The following is a 26,518-nucleotide window of genomic DNA, read 5'->3' as shown; positions in this document are numbered from 1 at the left end:
TTTGCTAGGGCATTGGACTCATGTTGGGTCACAAATTCCGCCAAGTTCTCATAACAAATCAATACCTATGGGTACTGATCCAGGGAGTTCCCTTGTCTTCTGGATTGAGTTCAAAATTACAAGGCTACGGAGTTAAACATTGGTAGTCGTAAACTCAAAATTGAGTCGGTTGTTCAACGGTGGTTATAAAAAAAGTAAAACTAATGATCAAATTGTATTTTCTTGAATTATTTCTCACTCCTTGCATATTTTTTACACACCTTCATAATTTCATGTTTCAAGTCTTATAGATTTTGAGCAGCAAAGCAAAATGTAACTTAAAGAGAAAACAATTTAGAAAAAAAATTTATTCAAATCATTTAAAATTGCAAATAACATAGATTCAGAATTTTGAAAAAAAAAAAAAAAAAAAACCTCATNAAAAAAAAAAAAAAAAAGACTCTGTTCAATATACATGCCAAATTTTTACTCTGTGCTTAAAATGTACTTATGATGATCTTAAAATGTGCTTCTATTGTAACTTTTTTTTCCCCGTTCAAAAATATGTGCAATTAAAGTAAGTTCTACATTACAGTCTCATCACAATCAATATTTTTAACAATCAAGTAATATTATAAAATTTTTAAATAATATGTTGTTGTTCATTTTCATCGCACTAGAGCTGCGCAATGGGCTATTGGCGATGGTCTGGGAAACATCTCTAAGGATGATCCGAACAAATTCCGTCACAAATTTGATCCTCTGCAGAGGGGATGGCACCCCATCTTCGGTAGCCCGATGACCTGGACGCGAAGTCGAGCACTTTACGGTAGAACAGTTTAACGAGGACCCATACCGCACACCTTCAGTCCCTACGCAGATTAATCCAAGTGGTCACCCACCCGCACACTGACATATAAATGCATCGCATCAGTGATACTTGACGGCGCCGCACGACCGCAGCAACTGATGCTTGACTTCGGTGATCTGCTGGGAGCCGTGTCTTAACGATCAGTCCACTGCGGAACTTTTAATAATATAATGTTAATGCTCAGCAAATGAAAAATAATGACAGTTTATTTTACGTGTATAGAAATAGAATTTAACTTATAAGGGTCCCATCATTTGCAGTAGCTTAGAACACTACCGAACTTAAATTCGGCCTTGACTTTATCCTGAAATTTCATACATGATTAAAAGAGATCGATTCTGCCGGGGACAAATCGAAAATATGGCTAGAATTCTTTCAATTACACTTCTTTTGGAACTTAATGAATTCAATTGGCGATCGAAATAGGTTTCTTTGCTTATGAGGAGGAGAGGGAAAGGGTCAGACATGGAACCCGTCTTCTCCCTAGATGGCGCATTCGAGCGTTGCGATCGCCAATGAGATAAATTTTGTAAATAATATTTTTGGCTAGTAATTGCCAAGCTGATAATTTTTTGGAGAGCTCTGGCGCAGAAAGGTAAACCTTATCTTGCCGGTAAAAAGGTTAACACAAACAAATGATCTTTCTTTGCGATTTAAATGTTGACTTATCAGTAATCTGTCTTTTTCTCACTTTTGAAGCAAGGGCGGTGGTTGTATTGGAATTAAGTACGCGGCATTAATTTTATTTCACAAGCTTTCATTTAATCATGTCTCTTGCAATTGAATCTGTTTTAATATCCGAATCAGTCGATCCCAGTTGCGAGTCTATTCTTTCACAAAATGGTATTTCTACGACAACTAAAGTTGGATTAACTGCTGAACAATTGAAATCTGAAATACAGGTATATGTTTTGATTGATTTAATGTTATGCATTACGTTACATATTTAATGCTTATAAATCGTATTTTGAAAAATGACTAGTAATGCTTACAACTGCATTCTGTGCTTACATTCCGTTGTCTCTTTTAAATTCGGAATTTTTTTAAAATGGAAAGGCTCGTTAAAAATTGTTTAAAGTTAACCATGTTCATTTTCATCAATTTCTGAGTGTTTTTTTTGTAAACCTAATTATCATCAATCACACATTTTCGATAATTATGAACTTATTGTTTACTTTTTCAATTTAATGATTTTTGAGTAATTTAAAAAAAAATGTGATTTGGAGCAAGGAACTGTCCCCCCCCCCTATTTCTCTAAAATCTAAAAGGCATAGACATTTCCGGGGGGGGGGCATACTTTTTAAAAATTAATTTGCATATTTTTTGTTGATTTTAAACTGTGAAATAGATTTAAGGGGTATATTAGATTAATGGGTATATTTCCGTATCGTGATCTGTTGTGCCAACAACAATCTCCAAGGTGCCAAATAGATTTTAAATTTGCAAGTTTAAAAAGAAACAAAGCATGTAGATGTTTGCATTGAGTTATACCTTTTGAGTTGGTCCCTTTCTGTGATATGTATTTAGTTTCTTGCGGCCCACTGCCTTGAAATTTCCAAGACTTGGCAATTATTCTGCCACAGATCACGATACGGAAATCTCCTCCGGATTAATTAATGAGTGGTTGTTTGACCCTTTGTTGTTGTATGTCTACTTTCATCTTTCATCCACCAATGCTTTTATACCATTCTTCTTTTATGTCTACTCTCAGCCACCATAGCAAATATGTTAGCCATTAAGGCTGATTTTTTTCGAGCTATCTGCAACAAGACTCTAGCACTAATATCTTTCTGCAAGATACTTTTAATCAGGGTTGGCAAGATTTTGCCGCAGGTGGAAAAAACCATGGTAAATACCGGTAAAAACCGTCCTGGCAAAAACAGGTTTTTGCCAGGCAAATTGGCAAAAAGTGGCAAAAACCTATATTTTCCAAGATGAGAGGACAAAAACACATTTTTGATACAAAATTATTCCTAAAATTGAAATATATACTATAAATATAAATAATTACAAAAAAATTAACAAAATTATTATTCCATAATTAAATGATAATGTAATAATATATCATTTTAGTAGTTTAAAACATTATTGATTGGAAAATTTGTGATTATTCTCTTTTTTCCAGTGAAATGAACTTATTTTAAATTAATATAACTATAATTTAAAGCATAAAATATCTATCAACATGTGTAGTTAATTATTGTACAAATAATAATTTTTTATAATAAATAATAATATTATACAAATAATAATATTTATTTATTTGTAAAAAAACATTTATTTTAGGATTCTAAAATGAAAAGAGATCAAAAACTTTCAATCTTTTAAAAATTATTACCCTTATATTAATTATTAATATGTTAAAAATAATTTTTTCATGTAATGTATCAAAATTATTATTCCTTATGATTGATTTAAATTTGTTTCAAGTATTTTGTAATAATATTTAATCAGCAATTTAGATAATTTGGTTTTTGCCGGTTTTTACCAGTTTTTGCCGGTTTTTACCAGGTTTTTGCCACTGTCCTGGCAAAAACCCCTTTTTGCCGGCAAAAACTCCAACCCTGCTTTTAATAATAACAAACATATATGCTACTAATTTGAAATAACAACAGTACTGTGTTTTCAAAAAAATATATATAATATTTTTTTAACTGGACATTTAACAATTTTTTGCTCTAATATTATGGGCTATGCTCTCTCATTTTATTAGAGGGGGGCGCACAAACTATTTCCTTCCTTGCATTCTGTAAATAATCATCACGACAAAAAATAATTAAAAATCATGAAATCCGTAGTAGTAATTGCAGGAAAAATGATTGGACTCCTAAAATGTGTGTTTCGTTTAGATAAGGTTGTTGTAATAAATAATATCAAATAAAAAATATCAGATTTAAAAACTATGGAGAAATCAGTAGTAATAAATGCTAAAATTTCAATAGAATTATTGCCTTAAAAAATAAGTACAGTTGAACCTCTATTCAACAAAGTCTCTAAATCCCAATAATAATTTTGTTAAATTTGGTAAGTAGAAAAATCACCTTTTGAAATACTTAAACAACACAAAACAGGTTTTAAATTCATAAACACTAGGCATTAATTGATGCACCGTTATCTTGTAAACTTGTATCTACTATTTATTTTAAAAAATCTTAATCATAAAAGAAATTTGCATGGAAAGCAAGAATCCAGCAAAAGTAATTTTAAACATACATTACCACATGCGTTCTTAAGTTAAATTGCTATTAATTAAATCCATTAACTTGGACTGATTTTTTGTTTGAAATGCAAAAAAAAAGGGAAAAGGATTTTAAAAAATTTCAAAAAATTTTCAAAAAAGTACTTAATTTTTGCTTTGTTAAAAGAGTGGGAACCCTGTAATAGTTTGGTCAAAAGAGTGCTCCATAGTTTGAATCCTTTAAAGTGAATTTCACTTTTTGCATATTTCGTTATATCTTGAGAACTTTTTAAGTGAATTAAAAAAAATTTGCACACAATTATAAAATTCGTTTATCCAAAGATAATTCCATGGAAAAAATAACCTTTATGAAATATTTTTTTAATTATTTTATTTAATAATAGTCAAAAAAAATTTTGAATTGTAAGGTATACAGTTTTTTGTGTCATTTTAAAGAATATGATTTTTAATAGCAAAATTCAAAATTTGAGCAAAATCTGTCCCATAGTATTCCTGAAAAATTGAATTATAAGTGTCTGACATTTTTGAAATTCCATTTCTCTGGAACTATCAGACGGATTTTGCTCAAATTTTGTATTTTGCTTTCTAACTGATACCTGATTATTCACTATTTGTCATGATATTGTTCTGTTTTTTATGATATTCTATTGTTTTTTTTAAAAAAATCTATTAGTCGGCAGTTATAACTACTGATTTTCGTATATTTTTTAATATTTGCTATTTTTACATACCAATTATTTTATTGCAACAGATGAATCTCGAAATGTACATTTAATTTACCCCTTTTTGACACGTCCGATTTGTGTGATTTTATTGGATTTATATATATTTTGTGTGTTGATTAAAAAAATTTTTTATTCGATAAAATTTTTTTGTTTTGTTTATCTTTTCATTTAAAATTGATTTTTTTATGCACTAAAAGAAACTATAAGTACTTAAAAAAAAAAACTACATGTTTAGAAAAATATTTCACATAATTTTCTCTACCAGCAATCATATGTCCGTGAAAAGCATGTAGTTAATTAAAATTGATCTTTTTTTCTAATTCAACTAGCAGGGGTCTGTCTTTTTTTTTGTGAGGTACCTATTTTGTGAAAATTTAGACATAATTTGTAAAAATTAAAAATAATATTAAAAAAATAACACAAAAATGTGGTAAAAATATGGATTTATTGTTTCTGATGGGATACAAAAATAAAATTTTAAGAAAAAGTATTTTGTGTAACTACCGTTTTTCAAATTCAGCCTGAACAGACCCCTGATAATGATTGAGAAGTTTTCATATTGTGATCTGTAGCACCAACTACAATAACCAAGGAGCCAAATATATCTTAAATTTGCAATTTTTTAAAAAAAAACTACAGATGTCTGCCCAGGCTTGACTAAGTATTACACCTTATGAATCCCTTTCCATGCCTTTTTTTTTAAAGTTTCTCATGGGTCGCTGCCCAGAAATTGCCAAGGCATGGCAATTACTCTGCCACAGATCACCATGCAGAAATCTTTCCAATCATTAGTTTGCTGATGTTGATATAGTGTGTGTATATTTGCCTATAGATAAAGCAAACAACATAGCGCTATATCATTTAATTTCAGCAGTTAGAGAACGCCAAAATGTTGTAGAGACAACAGATGGAGCTGACCTGCTCAACAGATTGCAAACACTAATTGTGCTACCCATTTGACTATTATTTTATCTAAGCAGACAAAACTCCAAAATGCTTTAGCATCAAGATGGAACTGATCTGCTACCTAATGATAACCACATCTACTGACATTGCTTTTTTAACATATTGAACATCAATGATCTAATTAATGATTTAGTATGAGTTTGTAGATATAGTGCGTGCTTACTTGTCTATGGATAAAACAAACAGCATAGTGCTACATCATTAAATTTCAGCAGTTAGAGAACGCCAAAATGTTGTAGGTACAACAAATGGAGCTGATCTGCTACTAGCTATAACTTTACTTTCTCTAGGGATCTGTCCTAACACTNTTATTACATTATGATTTAATTATGGAATAATAATTTTGTTAATTTTTTTGTAATTATATATATATTTATAGTATATGTTTCAATTTTGGGAATAATTTTGCATCAAAAATGTGTTTTTTTCCTCTCATCTTAGAAAATATAGGTTTTTGCCAATTTGCTTGGCAAAAACCTGTTTTTGCCTGGACGGTTTTTACCGGTATTTACCATGGTTTTTTCCACCTGCGGCAAAATCTTGCCAACCCTGACCTGGACTATTAAATTTCTTTTTTTAAAAGCAAATTAAAAATGTAGAATTGAAAACCAAACAAATCCAATCTTTTTTTTTGTCTGCTCTGTTTTTTCTTTCATTTCAAGTTCTCATTAAATTGCCCTATAATTTGAGGGGCTGCTTAAATTAATAGATTTTATTTATGATTGTACTTAATAGACCACTGCTACAATACTTATTCTTACTGGAGCCTCTTGTCTGGCAGTATACATTTGATTATTTATATTTGGTGGTAAGTGAATGTAATAACAGGCAGTTAAAGTTAATTTTAAAGCAGGTAATTAAAAAAAAATGAGAAGGAATATGTTGTAGCAAAAGAGGTATTGTACATAAAAAAATGTTTGCACTTAAAATTTTGAATATTTCATACCCTAATCGAAGTGTGTGTGTAATTATATGTATGCATTATGTATTAAGTTTTAAAAGCAAGTAGCATTAAACAATTCAGATCATTTTAAAGTTTACACCCTAACTTATAATTTTTAAGCTCATAGTAAACAATCACTTTTTTTTATTTACTGTATATCTAAGAGTATTTTGCATTGATGTTTTTATACCATATTCTTTACAAAAATTGAATACGATTTAACAAACGGATTTGTCGGTCCTAATCAATTTGTTAAATCAATGTTCAACTGTATTTGTTATTTTTAAATATCTTGCAAAAAAATATCAGTATTAGAGAGGCATGTCGCAGAAAGCCCGAAAATATTCTGCCACAGGACTATAGCACTATTTGTTTTAAATATTTTAAGCTGTTCTTTGTTTGTTTTTCCAGCAATTAAAACTGGTATAGTTATACTAATATAGGTCACTCAAGCACGCACTGATTGTGTGTTTCCTCTTAATATAGTGTGTATAATATTTACAGGGAAACACAGGGAATTTTGTAAATTGCAACTCTGTAAATTTTTTAATTTTATTTATTTATTTTTTGTTCTGTACAAGTCCATTACAAATCAAAAGTATTTTTTAAAAAAATATATAAATAATACATTAAAAAGTGAAAAATTTTATTTGATTTTTAAAACATGTTTTTTATTTTCTTTAAAGAATTATCATGGCCTGATAGTCCGTTCTGCTACTAAAGTTACCTCAGATATAATTGCTGCTGGAAAGAATTTGAAGATTATTGGTAGAGCAGGTGTTGGAGTTGATAACATTGACTGTGATGCTGCCACCAAACATGGCGTTCTTGTTATTAAGTATACAAAAAAATTTTTTTGTCTGACATATATAGGATATAGGATGTAACATAAAAAGCTTAAATTAATCTTTTTATGTTATTCCTTTTCTGTAAATCCTTTTCTTAATTTAATATTCAAATTGAAACTCTCTTTCTTACACTTTAAAACTTACAATTCCTATCTTTTATCTATTTTTACTTCAAGTATGCATTAAATACGATTATCCCTCCGACGATTATCCCTCTGCCTAATTCGTGGGAAAGACTTTTTCCCTGGAACCATTTAACAGACCAATAACAATTACTAAGATTTCCCTTATTCCCTAAAATGAAGTATTTTACTGATTTACTTTGCAAGATTTTCCCTAACTTTGATAACTGTTTTCGCTGTAATAATTATTAAATAAATTTTATGCCGTATTTCCCTGTCTAAGACCAGTTTATATCCTTCCACTCTGCAAGGTCATATATATATAAAGTAAAAATTTTTTTAGTTCTCCTCACACTATTGTATTGATATATTTTACTTTGGCTGTATTGATGCAATATTAGAAAGCGCTCTTTTTTGCGGATATAGCCGTGTGAGCTGATGAAGAGATGTATTATGTTTCATATTTATGTTTTATAGTCTTAAAGAAATATAATAATGCTAGGGAAGTTAGTCGTAGAAAACCCTGAAATATTCTGTCACAGGGCTATTTTGTACATGTAAAAATTATGCTAATTCTCTAATCTCCACTGATGTATATTACGGTGGTTGGGAACACTGTTATTAACCCCTTGCCAGTGTTGCCCGAATCCAGTTCGGGCAACTATTACTTACAGTATTCATGATGCCCTAACTGACTTCGGGCAGGAGAAAAATTAATGTTTCTATTTTGTGAAGCTCGAGCTGTGTTCGTTTCTACTTTATTCACTATTTTCCTAATAGATGGCATTAGTGGTCCTAGATTTTCACCGATTATGACTTCAGTCGAGGGAGGAAAAGTGTGGGTAGGGGTTTTGGATATACCATATTGTAAAAGATTTGTAACATTTATGTATTGAAAATCATATTGTTATTTTTTTATATTATATTATACTAGTTATATTATATTTAGCTTCAAAATTTTGTTTCATTTGCTCTAATAGAATAAGATGTGTGTGTAATCTATTATTTTTTTATGTGTACGTAAAAATTATAAATACAGTAGGGAACCGATTATCCGGAACGATCGGGACCATCGCCATTCCGGATAACTGATTTTTCTGGTTTTCGGAATCGCTACAAAAAGCCGTTTTTTTATTGTTAAACCCAACTAAAAAAAAAAATTTGGAAATAATCTTAAAAAGAAGAAAAAACGATGAAGTAATACACTAATGATTATTTCCAAAATGATGGCATGGTGAACATCTTTCAAAAAAGAAAGAAAAATCCTAAAATCTTATGAGGAAAAAAAAATTTTTTAAAAAAAAATAGCGGGAAAATGTATCGTATTTCGTTCCGGTTTTTTGGTTTTCTGATTTCCGGATAACTGGTTCTGTACTGTACATTAAAAAAAAATTTTTTGTAGTGAAAACCATTTTCTATCTTTTATAATAATACAAAGAACAAAATTAAACAGTCAAAAATATTTTCCATTTTTACTCCATATTTTTGAAATATATGTCACTGTTAAGGGATTGAGAATAAAATATAAGTTTTGGAAAAAAAGATTAAAAACTGATTATGACTGAATATATAATTTGAAGCAATTGCTTAATTTATAGTTAGTTACTATAAATTTTGTTATTTGATTCTACAGTGTTAATTTGTTACTTAAATTTTGCAGTGCTCCTGGTGGAAATACTCTAAGTGCTGCTGAACTTACATGCTGTATGATCACATCATTATCTAGGTGAGATTCTTGAAATTAACTTAAAATATTTTTTGAAATTTTATTATTTATAGACAGATGTTTTTTGTTATATTTCATTATCTCTTTCTCTGATCTATATATGTATTGTTATGGTAATTCACACTTATAAAAATTGCTTCAACCTTTTCTCTAATTAAACTAGTTTTTTTACCGATTGTCGGACAATTTTTTTTTATTTGTAATCTTTTAAACAGGGTGTGTAGCGTTTTTAAAAAGTACTTAATTTTTCCTCTTTCAAAATGAGATTTTTCCTTTACCATATAATTTTTTTAATTGAACATGTAATCCCCAAGGCAGAATCGTGATGTCTCTGCGCCATTGTTCGCAGAACGTTACGGAGTTCTTGCAAGATTTTTCCCTTGGGAAGTAAAAAATTTTGGTTTCCTTTTCTGCAGAAATTTTCGTTCTATTTTTTAATGAAGTTACGACTATTGATTTCCACATAGTTTTAAAATCCTAAATTGTTAATACAATATTGTTTACTAGAACTATTGAAGCTCGAAATGAGAACACGCATTTAGTAACCCTTTTTAAGTACGACTCACTCAATCTTTTTTTTAATAGTTACTGCAACGGGTTTCAAAATTTTTTTATTATTTATTTTAATTTGAAAATGATTTACAAAATGCAAAGAAGGAAATAGTGTGTTTTCCTCCTACAAGATGCAAGAATAATGACCATAGTTTTAGAATAAAAAAAAATTACATTTAAATAAAGTTATATTTTTTTATTTTAACCGAAAGATTATTAATTATTTAATTGATTTTTTTTTCAAGTTGATGCTTCTGTTACTTTAAATTAGTAACATGTATGTTTGTTATTTTTAAAAATATCTTGTAGAAATATATTTGTATTAGAGAGGCATGTTGCAGAAAGCCTGAAAAAATTCTGCCACAGGGCATGTAATAACTTTTTATTCTAAGGGTATTTTTTATTCTATGGGTATGGGCTTTAATATTATGGGTGATATTCTTGTATTTTGTTGGATATTTTGTTTTAAATCTGTAGTAGTAATTGCCGAAAAAAAGATCCAATGACGAAATTAGCTAATCGGACTACTCAAAGCTTGTTTCGATTCGAGATTAGGTTGTTGTAATAAATGATATATAAAAAATAATGGATTAAAAACTATGGTGAAATCAATAGCAATTACTGCCAAAATTCGATAGAATTATTACCTTAAAAAGTGAATACTCTAATACACGATTTAAATTTTTCTTTTTGTTTTGAAATATATCGGTATATTTAAAATCCATGTGAAAATGAATACTAATAGCTGCCGAGATAATATAGTACATTTTTCGATTGCCGAGAGTACAATCGAAACATTTACGTTGATTTACGATACTATCGATTTAAATTGAGTGTGAGAAGAAGTGATAATCTAAATGCGCAATTCAAATATTACATGTAAATTTTTATAGAAAAGAATTTTTTTTTTACTTTTCAAAAGAAAAATCCTTTAGCGGGAAGTCTAACATTCTGCGACAGTGTCGCTGTGATTCTGCCACGTGGGTGATACATGAACCTTTAAAAGTACATATTAATATTAATATATATTTTATTTATTTTTTTAAAAAGGAGACAGATAGTTGATATTGATATCTCAAAATTGAAATCATTTGTAAGGAAAAATGTACTATATTTTAACTTAGTTTTATTTAAACTAAAAGTATGTATGTAAATAATGGAAAATTAAAGTATTAAAATGATTTTTTTCTTTAAAAAAACCTTAGGTTACTTTTTAAAAAATAAAAGAACATATAGAAACCTTAGAATTATTCTAAACCTTTGAATTATTCCAAAAACCAATAGTTTTTCTTTCAAGATTTGTTTAAATTGATTAAACCTGTCGTGAAGAGTCTTTTTCTCTCTCATCAAGTTTTTTTAATCCTTACTTTCCATAGATTTAACTGTGTTTTATTGACATAAACTAGTACATAATTATACTTTAAATTCTAAATTATGTATTTTAGGAGTATTCCAGAAGCTTGTGCTACATTAAAAAATGGCAAGTGGGATCGCAAGAGATTCATGGCAAATGAACTTAATGGCAAAACACTTGCCATTATTGGACTGGGACGCATTGGACGAGAAGTTGCTTTTAGAATGCAAGCTTTCGGAATGAAGGTATATCAGCTTTGTTAATTAATTTGAATTAATATACACATTAATCAAGTTAAAATAAATTTTCTATTCTTAAAAGTTATTCATATGCATGCGAAAGATAATTTTATTAGAGGAAAGTATTGTTGTACAGGGTTGGTAAGTTTGTGACAATTGACTTTTTTATCCAGTTTTAACCATATTTTTTAACCTGCCACCTTTGCTTAGGTGTTGCATGATTCTGAAATTAAAAAAGTAATAAATTTATAAAAATGTTGAAGGTATTTAGAGAGCTTTTTAAATCTACCGTCCAATTAAGAGAAGGAAAGTATTAAAAAATGTATTCATGGCAGAGGTTTCGCTGTAATTGCATAATTAACAAATTTTTGTGTAATTTCAGACTATTGGTTTTGATCCTCTTGTTCCAGCTGAAGAATCCATTAAGTTTGGTGTTGAGACTATTGAACTGAGTGAAATCTGGCCTCTTGCGGATTACATTACAGTTCATACACCTTTGATTCCACAAACCAAAAGTATGCATTAATTTCTACCTACACTTTGCTTACATTTTTAGTGTTAATTTGTAAATTAATTAGGGCTGGGCGATGCATTGGTAATCATCGCTGAGCCATAGTTCGGATTGGAAGTGTTTCGAAGCATCGAAAATTGCGATTTACTGATATATGTGCGATGTTTCGCGATGCCTCGTTCTTATCGTTGCAGAGATGATTGTTTTCTGGAAAAAATCTGGATTTCCACTTTTTCCACTAACTGCGATGCAGAAGTTTTCGGAAATCCAAAGTCCTCAAGTTTCAAGAAATCATCAATCACATTTATGTATAAAAATTCTTGTATGTTTTTATTTAATGCGATCAGTTTCATTTGTAAATACTTTTTCTGGTAGGATAGTAAATGTGATTAGAGATCAAACTAAACTTATACATAATTATTCATTTAAATTGTATTGCATATAACTTATGTACAATTTCATGTTTTGGAAATATCAATGATTTAAATTTCTAGGGACATTAATTTTTTGAAATGCATCATTAATGATTTTACTCAAGAAATTTTCAGGATTTTTGAGTTGGGCTCACAATCAATCACCCTTGTTGTTGTCTACACGTGCGATGGTGAGCATTATTTCCGACTGTACTACCATGGTTTCAAGTCCGTGCAATGAGCTTTTCTCCCGACAAAATCGATGACCGCAAGCTCGCATGAAGTACTTTTTCCTTTTATTATTGATAGTAATGAACTAAATTTAAGAATGGGGGGGGGGATTGAGTGGGTAGTTGCGTGCATTTTAGCTGTTCCTAAGTTTTCAGACTTTCTCAATTCATCAGTAAAGTTTATATTTTACTGTTTATGACGATTTTTATAAATGATCTCAATGCGAATTTTAATTTTGATTTTTATATTCATAATTACTTAATTAACATAGGCAGTTGCAGACCCTTTTATTACATAAGTTATTCAGTTTTTTTATTTAATGCATCATGTCGCTGTTGTGATTTATTGATTTTTATTTTTAAAAATGCAATTGTTGATAACTAGATGAATTTATACAGTTTTTTTGTAAGGTAACTACGGAATGTGTTTATTACAGGAATATAGTTTCCTCAATTTATCCATCAAAAAGTGCAAGAATTCAAAATTACCCAATACCAAAATGTGAAATATTAGTGTAACGAAACATTGTGGCGAGTCAAAATATTGCGATGTTAGAGTGGCGATATGTCGTGATACCAAAATTTTAACATCGCCCATCACAAATTAAAAGTTATGTAAATTGTGAAACATTTGTGAATATAAATTGAAGCAGACTGTTTTTTGCAGATATGCTAAACAAGGAAACGTTTGCAAAATGCCGTAAGGGTGTGAAAGTAGTGAACTGTGCCAGAGGAGGAATTATTGATGAAGATGCCTTATTTGATGCCTTAGAATCTGGTCAGTGTGGTGGTGCAGGATTAGATGTCTATTTGGAGGTATTTTTTCTGTGTTTTCCAAACATTGTCTTCTATTCGAGTCTTTTATACCATGATTGTGCTTAAAACAGTTTTTTTTTCTACTTCTGTAAGACAGATTATTTTTTGAAACTATTTAATACAGCATAACATTACTCCTACATTATTATTTAACATAAAAAACACTGTATTTTAGCCGTTTTAAGTTTCCCAATTAAAATTTTTTATTTTTGCTTCTGCTTTTACTTAATTTAGTAAAGATTAGCTAGTAAGTATTTTTTTTGTAATATTCTTATAAGCTGCTGTTTCCTGATTTTGTGGCAAAATTTTTTTGGGCTTATTGCGGCAAACCTCTTCAGCATTATTATCTTTCTGAAAGATATTTTTAATAATAAAAAATATTTATGTTACTTAATAATAATAAAAATATGTATGATTTTAAAAACCACCTGAAAATCCATATCAAATAACTGTCGAAAATACAATGGAAACACTATGGATTTAAAATATTATTGGCGTAAATTGTGATTTGCATCAGAAAGTTTTTTTTTTAAAAATATGAAAATTGAATAATGTTTTGATTTTTATTATTTAATTTTATTATAATATTCTAAATTCTATTTATTTAGGAGAAATATTCTTTGATTAAGTTGCCACTTTTTCCAATTACAGCTACACTACCCTACAATAATGGAAGAAACACTTTAAAATTTTGATATTTTTTAAAAATTTCGCAAAAAAATACGGAAAGGATTATTTTGAAACTTTAGAAGTGCTTAGTTTGTGCGATCATACTTAGCAATAAGATTTAAAGCTTTCAGAGGTTTGAGAGACCTAAAATAAATAACGAAAGAAACAAGTATTTTTAAACACCCTATGCCAGAAAATCAAGCAAAAAACTTGTAACTTGTATTGATTACTTTAGTTGCTATTATTAAGTTTGATAAACCTAGAGTAAATATTTATGGAGATATGGATATTTTTTTTTAATAAAAAATTAATATTTTTGTCTTCTGTTTTTTCTTTTTGCTATAACTTCATAAATATTCAATCCAATGGAAATAAAAAAAAAAATTGGAGGAAATTTAAGATTAATTACAAAATTGTTGATTTAAAGTCCAAAAAAAAAAGTTTTAAAAAGTGCACAGTGCAAGTATTTAAGCTAATTCTTTTATACTACGCATTTCTGGGAAAAAATAGAAGAAATTTTTTTCAAAATTTTGTGGGGAAACCTATTTGGCTACTAATGATTACAGCTTTATTTGAATATCTTAAAAATTTAACTTTCAAGCAATCTTTTAAGTAGTTTTTGTACTTTCTGACAGAAATTTTGAAACAATAAGGGGTCATCCACAAATTTCATCTTGTACTATTGAACAAGATTTACCAAAAATGAAGCCGACATTATGGGCGATCACCACCCATAAAAGTCTGGTTTTTTGCATGTTTTCTTTCTCTATATCATTATATTACCCTATATAAATATCCTATATACCTTATATAAATATCCTATATACCCTATATAAGTTTAGTTGTGAACGATTATTATCATTTATTATTAAATTTTGTCTAATCTCTCTATTCTAAAAAAAAGTTTTTGCAGTTAATTTTGTCCCCTGAAAAACTTTTTAACTACGTGATGAAAATCTAAGATTAAGGAATCAATTCATTCAGAATCTTTCAGGGAAGACATTTAGGGCATTCAAATCTTTTACATAATTTTAAATTTTTATTTATTTTAGTTTTAAAGCACGATTTTGCAGTTAATAATGAAGAATAACCGCCGTTCACAACAGCCAATCACATGTCTGAAAACGGCAAGCTTAAAAAAGCGATTTACAAGTCTGAATTTTCTTTTTCAGAGATGCAACCAATCACAAAATAGTTAGAATTTCATTCTTCAGTTTTACAACATCTCAACTTATTTCGTATTGATATATTGATTAATCTGATTATTTGTTTTCTAAAACGTTAATTCGTAAGTTTAATCTGGTTTTAAATCTTAATTCGATTTGTTTATTTACAAGTAATGCCTAAAAAGAAAAGACCTAACATTACTAAAAAGTCGCAACTCAATGCGAAAGCTAATCGAAAGCGGGAAAAACGTAAACTTCATAGTATAGAAGAAAATAATGCTCTTTTGCTTATACAACCTAATGATGATTCAACTAACAAAAAAAAAGTTAAACTAACAAAGGTTGAGCTAAAAGAGAATGTGTGTAATTGCTACACAGTCGCAACAACATCGACTTTCATTTGCCCACATCAAACCAGACCTGTAAATACAGAAAATGTGGTTGGAATGCACACTGTACCAATTCGCTTTCGCAATGTTGACAATGATATGGACCAAAATCCTAATCCACCTATTTTAAAATCAAAACAACATGAGTTTGCTGGTGATTTATCGAAATTGTTACCTATCAAAGTGGCAAAACATAGTCTTGGCAAAATGTTTTCAAAATGCAGTTATTGTGGAGCTTTGAGATTTGCTTCTGCAAAAGGGCGCTCTGTTAATTCTTGCTGCCATAATGATAACATACATATACCTCCGCTGCATGAATATCCTTTATTTTTGAAAAACTTACTTCTTTCTGATGAGCAAGAAGCAAAATTATTTAGGCAAAATATCCGTGTATACAATTCATCATTTGCGTTTGCCACTTTTAGTGCTAAATTTCTTCAAGNGATTGAAAAATAATTTGATTTGCGATAAAATCGTTACAAATAAGCCATGTCAAAAAATGGTTAGCTAAATGAGCGATTCTTTACTCGCGATTCGTAATAATATCTGGCTAAAATATCGAAGTTTTAAAATCCGGGCGTAAATGTGCAGCAATAACTGTTGAAGAAAGGATCTAAAGTCATTTAGATTTTCCATGAAGTTTGCACAAATAAAGCGTTTCATAACTTTTTAAAATCGCTATTTCAGAAACTACTTGAAAATGGGTAGCAATAACTACCGAAAAGTCATTGGAATCGGCACATACGAAAAGCGTCAAAAGTGGTAATTAAAATTCGTAAATCGTAATAATTATGTATTAAAAATATTGTGATTTTTAAAACTATGCCGAAATCCGTAGCGTTAACCATCGAAAAACTACATTGATTGTGATTGGGTGCGTCAAAAACTTAAAAGTGTAAATTTAAATTACCGAATTTTTTTTATTATTTTTCAAAAACAAATATTAAATTTTTTTTCATTTTGTTCAGATTGCGGCCGCGGGCCGCACATCGAGGGTTGGCGGGCCGCATTTGGCCCACGGGCCGCAGGTTGAGCACCCCTACTATATAAGTTTAGTTGTGAACGATTATCATCATTTGTTATTAAATTTTGTCTAATGATACAAAATAAAATTTGTGAAAAACCCCTGATCACTTTTAGCTTTTTTGAAAAGTACAGAAACTTTTTAGAAAATTGCTTGAAACTTTTTAAATTTTCAAGTTGTTCAAATCAAATTTTTTTATTAGTTACCAAATACTTTACAAAATTATGAGATGTATCAGTAAATGTATAGTGTAAAAGAACTTGCTTAAATGCTCATAACTTGCGCAGTTTTGAACGAGCTTTTTGAAAATTCTAAATTGACAATTTTGTATATAATCTTAAATTGCTCCTAAAATTTTGTTTACTTTTATTGAGTAGCTATAAAGTTGTAAAAAGAAAATGTAAGGCGAAAAAATTATTTTTTAATAAAATGTCCAAATCTCCATAAATATTTTCTCTAGGTTTCAAAATTTCATGCAGTTATTAAAAATAGTAACTAAAGTAATCAATACAAGCTTGTTGCTTGATGTTCTGGCATAGGGTGTTCACAAATACTTGTTTTCTTTCGCAAAGACTGGTCTTTTAAGACTGTGAAAACTTTACATTTTATGGCTAAGTATAAAAAATCACACGAACTAAACCTCTCTAAAATTTACAAAATAATCCCTTAAGTATTTTTTGAGAAATTAAAAAAAAAATGTCAAAAGCTGAAAGTGTCTCTCTCATTATTGTCGGGCAGTTTATTTATATAATTACAAAAATTGGCACTTAGCACTAAACATGCCATAACCGGACAAATGACCGTTAAGAACTTTTGCATCAAAAACACGCTTATCATCTTGTCGTTTTTGCACATTTCACTTCATGATTTTTTCTAACAATTATATACGGTTAATATTCTGAAATTATTATTTATAATACTTGTCGCATACCTATTTCTACGACGACCGGTCATTTGACCGGGAGAACAATTTATTAAAAAGTGGCAAAAACTAAGTAGCTTATATTTTATTTTGATAGCTTTACTTCATTTCTAACTAATTGTTAGTTTTTACCCATAAAAATGTCAAAACAATGAAGACAGCACACGTTCTCAGAAGAAATAATATTAAATATAAGAATAATTATGAGAATTTTAATACTTATATATTCTTATAATTATAAGAATTATGGAAATAATGATTAGAAGAAATGTGTTGGCGGAAAATGTACAACGGAAACACCCTGTAGATGTAAAAAATGCTTTGAGCAATGAATTAAAAATTCTTATACTTTGTGTTTGTAATGCATGAAAATTAGCAATTATGTTTAATTAAAGTTATTTCAGTTTATTTCCTTCCTAACATCCATATTTCAAACATTCAATCAAGAAACATAAAGTACGGTCATTTGACCGACTATGGTAGAAATGGGTATATGTTAAGTGTTGGTATGTTTAGTGTTAATGTAATTTTATATATCCTATTGAAAGTCAAACACCAGTAAATAATTTATTTCCTGTCTGTTAAGTGAGATGACAGGGATATTCTTGTATAATTGTGTATCTTTTTCTGAAATTCTTTTAAACCATATTCCATTTTAGGAACCTCCAAAGAACACAAAACTCATCCAGCATCCAAAAGTGATCTGCACACCCCATTTAGGAGCCAGTACCCATGAAGCCCAAAGTAGAGTCGCTGTTGAAATTTCTGAGCAAATGGTCGCTCTCAATCAAGGACAATCAGCTCATGGAATTGTAAATATTTTCCTGACTCTTATTACGAAATCTATTTTACTCATGATATATACTAATGTAATGATGTTCCAACATGGAATGATGTTGTGAAAAAAATTGTTCACAAATTGATTTGAGGAAGAAAAAAAAAAAAACGATGTTTAGTAGCATTCAAAACTAATGGAACAATTTAATTTAAAATATGTAATATGTTGTAATTTTCTTGAAAATTAATTTTCAGCTTATCCCTTAGCAAAAAGGCATTCCACTTGACATTTTAAAGAGTAGTATTAATACTTAATAGAATTCCGTTTAATCGTTATATTATATCGTAATATTTAATATAATTTTGTTAACTTTTTATATTATAGCGTGATATTTAATATAAGTATTTAATCTAATTCCTTTAAATCATAATTTTTTTTATTTATCTGAGTTCAATTTGTAAATTCGACAACATATTTCTCACTTTTTATGATTGCATAGCTTCTTTTTCCCCTCCAAAACTGCAATTCTGTATGATATGTATAAATAATAGGGATATTTGAGTCAAAAACAGTTTCCTAATATCAATCATGTGTTCTTATAGGTAAATTCCCCAGCTTTCTCTCTGTCAATGTCTAGTGCCAATAGAGATGGTGTGGTTCTTAGCAAAACTGTCGGCCATTTAATAGCTTCATTATTTGCTAATACAGAGTCTGAAATTACTGTTTCAGTAAATGTGCATGGTATGTAGTTCTTCATTCTTTTAATCTTAGTTTATTATTCTGTTATACTTTTCGATTATTTAACTATATTGTATGTTTCCGAAAAAATTGTGTATAAATTGAGAATATGCTTTTTCTTCAAAATTTTTTCCAAAGCAGGGTTTTGCCACTCCACAAGGGGAACAGGGAAAACCTTGAAAATACAGGGAATTTTAAAATTACCTAAAATGACGGGGGAAATGCAGGGAATTTTGTTACTTATTTTTGTCTTTTAAAAAATAGTGACCACTCAATGCGTAATCTATAGTATATTTAAGGATGATATTTCAGCTATACTAAACTAGTTGATTTACTATAGCACTATTTGTTTTAACTATGTTTTGCTGTTGATTTTTTTCTCTCTAAGTTTTTCCAGCAATTAAAACAAGTATAGTTAGTCCAATATACCTCATACAAGAGCACAGTGATTGTGTGTTTCCTCTTAATATATTGCGTATAATCAGGGTTGGCAGGTTTTTGACATGTGACAGTTTTTGACAGTTTAAACCATGGTTTAAACCATCANTAATATGCCCAGGGAAAACACTGGGGATTTTTTCTCTCCAGATTTGAGTGGCAAACCCTGTTGTAGATCAGTACAAAATATTAGATATATTGAAAAAAAGGGACGCTATTTTATGTTTATTTAAACAGGTTGTGTAAAGACACTATTCCTATAACTAAAAATTGGAAGCACTTTTGAATTTTATAGTGAATCTTCTGCATTTTAAAACATGGAGTCTGGCAGGTATGAATTGATATCAACTTGGAGAAACATAAGGCTGTTGTAATCATTTGCTAATGAAGAAAAAAAAGGGGGTTTAAGAGAAAAATCCCATAAAATAAATATTCTTTTCTTATTGTTATTTTCATACCTTCTTTATTTTCAATTATTATTTTTAGGTGTCAAATTTTCAAATGTAATTTTATTTATTTTACATGTTTCGTATGTGCCCTATTACAATATTTAGTGATCTAATGCTAGACTAAGGGTGAAGTGTTTTTGTTTGCTATGTTAGCGAGCAATTTTGTAAACTAAGCTGACCCTGCTACATTGTGAAATATAAAATTTTTATTTTTATCTCTTTAAAAAAAAAAGAAAGAAAAGAAACTAGATAAAACAAAAATAAAGAGCCTGCGAATTAAAAGGGTTTTTATATTTGTTTTTGTCAAACGAATTAAGAAAATTTAAGGGAATATTTTTAAAAATATAGAAAAGTTTTAATGTTTGCAATCTTAGAAGGTGTTAAAATAGTTACATTATGTCTTCCCAAAACAAATATGAATGTCAGTAATCTACTTGACAAGGTTGGCAAAATCAAGTTTTCATTTCTATTCATTTTTTTTTTTATTGAATTTTTTTCCAAGGAAAATATTGGATTTCTTTCCAGGGGAAAACACCTCAAATGCTTTATTTTTAGAATTATACAGAGGCACTTTAAAGCTTAAATGTTTACATATTTTTAGTTTTAGAATATGTTTATATAAATTGGATATCGACTGTGTGATTCAAAATAATCTTATCTTTAATATTTATACCAAATCTATGTGTTGTTGTATAGATAGCGAAAAAAATTTATTTTTAGACAAAGTACTTAAAAGTATGGAAAGTTGTCATTTTTTTGTTGCCCAGCCACTATGTTGTCTCCAAAGTTCTTGAGAGTGAGTTTTCTACATTTTGCAATATATGGGCAAAATTACAAAATGAACTAGGTGCTGAGAATGCAGAAAAACTTATGAAGATTAAGCATTTCTAAAAATAAGTTCTTTAAACATTGTAGCTTTGTAAAAAGTTTCTTTACAGATATATTTCCATTTTTTATGTGTACTTTGTCTGGGAAGTCTTTCTTTTATTTTCCAAAAAAACCTTTTGGTTACCTTGCCAACTCTGATATTTGATGAATTTTTTGTTAATGTAGGATCAAATTTGATGTAGTATCATTCATTAGTTGTGTTTTTCCGGTTTCTCCTCGTCTACTGTTTTAGTTAAAATTCTCCTAGTTTTTGTACATTTTAGAAAATTCCTTTAAATTGAATAAGCTTCCTAAAACATTCCCTATTGAAATAAAATTTTTGTACAGATTATTGTTTGAATATTTAAATAAGTATTACTAATACATAACGAAACGAACCTCATTTATGTAAATCAGTGGAAAACTTTTTTGTTATAAAATTTTCAGTCTATTTTTATTCAGAACTCTCTTTTAAAATTAAGTAAAAAAGTCTTAAACTACCTTTGATCAAGGAAATTACTTTTAATATTCGGAATTATGAGTACTCTTCTTCTCAAAATTTCTAAAATCCCTTACATAAATTTTTTTCTTTCAAAACCTATGTTTTCTGAATTTCTAATTATTGAGCACAAATGACCTAACAACACTATAAGGAAAGGTAAGTCGCCAAAAATATTTAAAAATTATTTTCAGTGTTTAAGGTATGGAAAATTTTTTTAAAAATTTAATAGATATATGTGGCACAATCAATTTACAGAAATGCCTGTATTTTTCTACTAAAAACAATCATAGTACTTTAGAGAATTAAATGTAATTAAGAAATTCTATTAAAAGCACCTGTGTAACTCGAAGCTCCTTTATCTCTAATTTTTCACATTTTCCAGTGAGATTCGAGATAAATGTGTCCGACTGTACATAACATTTCAAGCATGTATAATGTCCATCATAACTGAAAAATATTGCAAATTTTCTATTTTGATAGCTATAAAAATCCCTAAAGTTCTCTACGAGTAAAATATTTATTGCATTATGCAAAATTATCGTGAAATTTATATTTCGTAAAATCTACTGGATTTTTTTTTCCTTATCCATGTTGGAAGCTATGAATATTAAAAGTGTTGTATAAGGTTTTCTTCAAAATGGAATTCATTTTTTTTTTTTTTTTAAATTCTTGTGTTGTAGGTACTGATTTGCACAGAAAAGAAATCATGTTCAGCACAGCAGTTTTAATAGGAATGCTTCAACAAAGGAAAAAGGCAGCTAATTTTGTGAATGCTCCTACTCTAGCTAAAGATCTAGGATTTACGGTGAGTCTTTTTTCATATTTAGGAATCATTCTGCAAAACCCCATCTAAGTAACTTTTGATGTAATCTTCACATTTTCATGTACTAATCTTATTCTCAAATGAATCCAACAAACTGATATTAGAATTGTTAAATGCATTCCAAAATGAATATACTTTTAAAATTATAGGCTATATTCCTTAATTGTACAATTATTAAGTCATTCAAACTCAATCTCAGTTTTCTCTTTAAAAAAGTACCTAGTATCAATCTTGTTGGAATAAGGATCATTGACATGCACTTAAAGAATTTTGCATTGATTAGAATATATTTACAAATCTAGTGCATAGGTATAAATATAGAGCTTAATTATAATTACATTCAAGTTGAATTTAACTGTGGAACTTTTAAGGGTTTTGAGCCTAAAATTTTACAATAACAAAATTGTTTTTGAATATACTGTTATAATATATGTAGTAATTTATACTAGTCAAAAATGATGTTCATTTGTAGTGACGCTTAGATAAATATTTTCTTACTTTATCATATTTTCTTTTAACTTAAATTTTGCTAATTATAATTTTCTTTCTTTTTTTATTTTTATCTGAAAATAGGCACTTGGTAGATTTCCTTACTCCTGCAGGCATACTATAGAATTAAAAAAAAAACTAAGGTTCATTTAAATTTGTTATTATTAATAATCTGTATAGAATTATTAGTACATTAGTAATTATTTACTAGTTAAGGAGTTGTAAATAATTGCATACTATAAATTTATATTAGAATTCTATTTTTTTTTCTTTAACAGTAGCTTTTTTAAAAAGTTCTTAAAGGTGCTTATTTTTGATTTATGTTTTTTAAATACCCTCAAAGGTGCTTTTTTTATTCATGGTTTGTAAAAAGTGCTTAATTTTTTATTCTTTAAAGAGAGATTTTTTCTTTGTCGTGTTGATTGTCGTTTAAAATTACAAAAAATGCATGATTTTCACAATTTTTTCTGCAATATTTATCAAAAACTAGTTATTCTGTCATGATTATGTGAAGTTTTTGAATTTTATTGATTTTATGTTTATAAATTAAGAACTTTAAATGATAGAAATTTTTTTTTGGAAAGGGATTAAAAATGTTTTTTGAGTGCTTAAAAAGTACTTAAAAGGTGCTTATTTTTAGTTGCAAAATCTGGCTACGCACTTTGTTTAATAAAAATTTTTGTCTTCATTTATACTTATAAATATTTCATTTTTACAACTATTTGGGATTTTTACAAATTATTTCTAAATTTTCACGGAAAAGGTACATTTAAAAAAAAAAACTAGACAGACCCCTGATATGAAATAAATTTAAAGTTGTTATAAAAATAGTGTTATAAAAATAATGTTATAAAAATATTTATGTTTTAAGAAGTATAAGGATAAAATTCTATTTATTAAAAGTATGATATAGTCAGCTTGAAATAAAGTAGTCTGTTTTTTCAAAGGAAAGTCACTCCCATGGCAAACAATATCCATACATTAAGGAATGTAGGGTTAAAAGAACATAAAATGTTTATAATTGAAATTTTTTTTTCTTTGATAAATATGCACTTTAAAAAGGAAATTATTCTGCCCTTTTTATAATCTTTCCTCTCTCAATAACTTTTTTTTAATTTATTTTTTAAATTTGCGAGGAATCTGCAGATGCTGCAGCAAGACTTAGGTGAAAGCATTGTTGATAATAAAAAACTGATACATTATGAATGAATAAACTTTTCATCAGTGTGTATAATTCAATATTTTGAAGCAAATGATGTTATATTTTAGGTTGAAAAAGTGAGCACTGGTCCACCAAAAGGACACAATTTGTCTGTTGAAGTAGTTGCTTCGTCTGCTAATCAGAAACATTCCGCATTGGTCACCTTGAAGGGAAGTAATGATCCTGTATTGTGTGCTATAGATGGTCACTCATTCAAAGTTCATCCTCTTCTAGCTGGACATTTAATACTTCTGAAAAGTTCTCTCTCCAGTGCTCTAACACTTTGTGGTAAGTTTTGCGCAATTAAATTTTTCTTACCCTCTACAATTTATAACGTGGTGCGTAGCGTTTTTAAAAAGTGTTTATTTTCGAATTTCGTTTTTTGGAAGTCCTTAAACATGCTTTTTTCATTGAGTGTTTTTAAAAAGTGCTTAATTTTCCCTTTTCGAAAATAGATATTTTTCTTTACCATGTCGATTATCCTCAAGTATCATGCAAAAGTGTGGTTTTCACATTGTTTTATTCAATGTTTTTACAATTCATTTAATCTTAGTGCAATTTGACTTACTGTCGGTCTGTAGTGTATGAAAGCGCCAATCATTTTACAGGTCAGACAAAAATACTTGTGGGTTCGCATGTGCATATAATGAGCTGAGTTTGGTGAGATCCTTGCAGTCTCAAGTGCAATTCTGTTGCATTTTGCAAGATATCCTCAATTTCAGACTTCATTTTCTACCCTCTGATATCGAACCGAAAAATCTCTCAAGCATTTTACAATGGCTAATATAATCAAGAAAAAGAGTTCTTTGTCAGAAACTAGTTATTTTATCATTATCATGTGAAGTCTTTGAAAATTATTTTGCATTTTTTTAATGTATATTAGTGCTAAAAAATATTTTTTGACTAGTAATTAAATTTGAAGTAATTAAAAGGTGCTTATTTTTGTTGAAAGATTTGGTTTCACACCCTGTATAACTTTGGATAAAATTAAACCACTGTGGCAAACACAGAAGTATAAAAGTGATCATTTAAAGAGTAATTTTTAAATGGCAAACATTTAAGAGATTGTTCGCTAGGAAAATTTTTCCCCCTCATATTTAAAAACAAATAGTAGCAATTTTGTTGCAAATTCCAATTTGCAACAATAGTTATTTAATGATATATTTGCTCCCTTTTTTTAGTTGCCTACAATTAGATTGAATATATTTTTAATGCAATCGTACGACATGGAAATTTCAAATTGCTCATTTCAGTAATCAACATGCTTGATATCATCCTGGATTCATGTTTTCTTCCTTTTCTGTGAATGCAATCGATTTTCTCATGGTTTTTAAATCTCCGATATTAACGTGACGCCGAAAATTAGAATCATGCATCTGATTGAGCACTTTTTGATACTCTCGATTTGTATGAATACTATTGCCAGTACTGTATAGCCGGTGACTATCCTGATCACTGCAATATCAATTTTACCCATGAAATAAACCCATCAGCTTATTTTCACCCTTTTCCGCCAATGACATCACATAATCATATTCCCACCCCCTTTCACGAAAACTGCTTTGTCCTCCCAATGGTGGATGGTGTTTCTCAGTTCGACGCTCTTGTCTCTTAACAGGGTTGCCATTCTATAGGGAGAGTAGGGAAATCCTGGAAAATACAGGAAATTTAAAAATCACTTTAAATAACTGGGAAAAGGCAGGGAATTTTCACGTTTTGGTGGCCACTCAAAGCGTAATCTGTGAGATATTTGAGCCGCTCAGAAGCCAATGCGGATAAGTCCATTTTTTGATATTTTCTGATTTTTGGAAATTTTGATGAAATAAATAATAATCTTCTTAGTTATTAAAGGATTTACTCGTTGGTTACTTTTTTCTAGGTTAGACAGCCCTTTTTTTAATAGCTTCTGAATATATTGTATAATAATTTCAGAAGCCATTGTGAATAAATCCACCTTATATCAATATATTTTTACATAAACTTTGAAAAAAAAATTTAATTCTTCTTCTTTCAATATTTGTTGGTAACACTAAAAAACAAGAAATTCATAGTAACTCAGGGTTGCCAGACGTAGTATTTTTAATACTACGGTAGTATTTTTTCACCAAAAAAAAAGACATCATGTGTTTATTAAAGTATATATCTCCAATTAAACAAGACTTTTACCGGACATTAAGGACAACACGTGGAGATCAAGATTTACATTTAAATAACTCGGAAGAAGATGATGTTTGTTATGATGAATAAACATAAAACTTATGACAATAAATGTTATTTTATTATCTATTATATATAATTCTCTTACGTGGCTCCCAAATTTTGGCTGTATTTCTTTTCCGCCGGTGGCAACGTTTGCTTTGTTTTGAAAACACCAAAGCATTCTGCCTTTTACTGATGTGTTTCTGATCTAATATATATAATTCTCTTACGTGGCTCCCAAATTTTGGCTGAAGTACTTTGTACAACTAAATAAGATTCTTTTCACAACAGTTAAATATTTACTTTATTTTCTTCATTCATAGAGAAAACAGTCGGCAAAGAATTCTGTTAGGTTAAAAAACATTTCGCT

General features: G+C 28.9%; 1 protein-coding gene across 1 annotated transcript in view; it reads left to right on the top strand.

The window, feature by feature from the left end:
• The first annotated feature begins 1,284 nt into the window (after nucleotides 1-1,284).
• The window catches only part of LOC107440966 (D-3-phosphoglycerate dehydrogenase), a 27,231-nt gene continuing 1,997 nt past the window's right edge, over nucleotides 1,285-26,518 (top strand). The window contains exons 1-10 of the mRNA XM_043048840.2: nucleotides 1,285-1,752; nucleotides 7,370-7,521; nucleotides 9,314-9,379; nucleotides 11,377-11,530; nucleotides 11,907-12,039; nucleotides 13,346-13,494; nucleotides 18,324-18,476; nucleotides 19,045-19,183; nucleotides 22,117-22,241; nucleotides 24,018-24,237. Coding sequence (XP_042904774.1) covers nucleotides 1,618-1,752; nucleotides 7,370-7,521; nucleotides 9,314-9,379; nucleotides 11,377-11,530; nucleotides 11,907-12,039; nucleotides 13,346-13,494; nucleotides 18,324-18,476; nucleotides 19,045-19,183; nucleotides 22,117-22,241; nucleotides 24,018-24,237 — 1,426 coding nt within the window. The 5' untranslated portion in view covers nucleotides 1,285-1,617. The remainder of the gene's footprint in view (nucleotides 1,753-7,369; nucleotides 7,522-9,313; nucleotides 9,380-11,376; nucleotides 11,531-11,906; nucleotides 12,040-13,345; nucleotides 13,495-18,323; nucleotides 18,477-19,044; nucleotides 19,184-22,116; nucleotides 22,242-24,017; nucleotides 24,238-26,518) is intronic.

This window comes from Parasteatoda tepidariorum, chromosome 5 (genome assembly GCF_043381705.1).
Source record: "Parasteatoda tepidariorum isolate YZ-2023 chromosome 5, CAS_Ptep_4.0, whole genome shotgun sequence".
NCBI lineage: Eukaryota > Metazoa > Arthropoda > Arachnida > Araneae > Theridiidae > Parasteatoda > Parasteatoda tepidariorum.
Note: the sequence above shows the minus strand (reverse complement) of the source record. Positions and strands in the feature narration are given on the sequence as shown.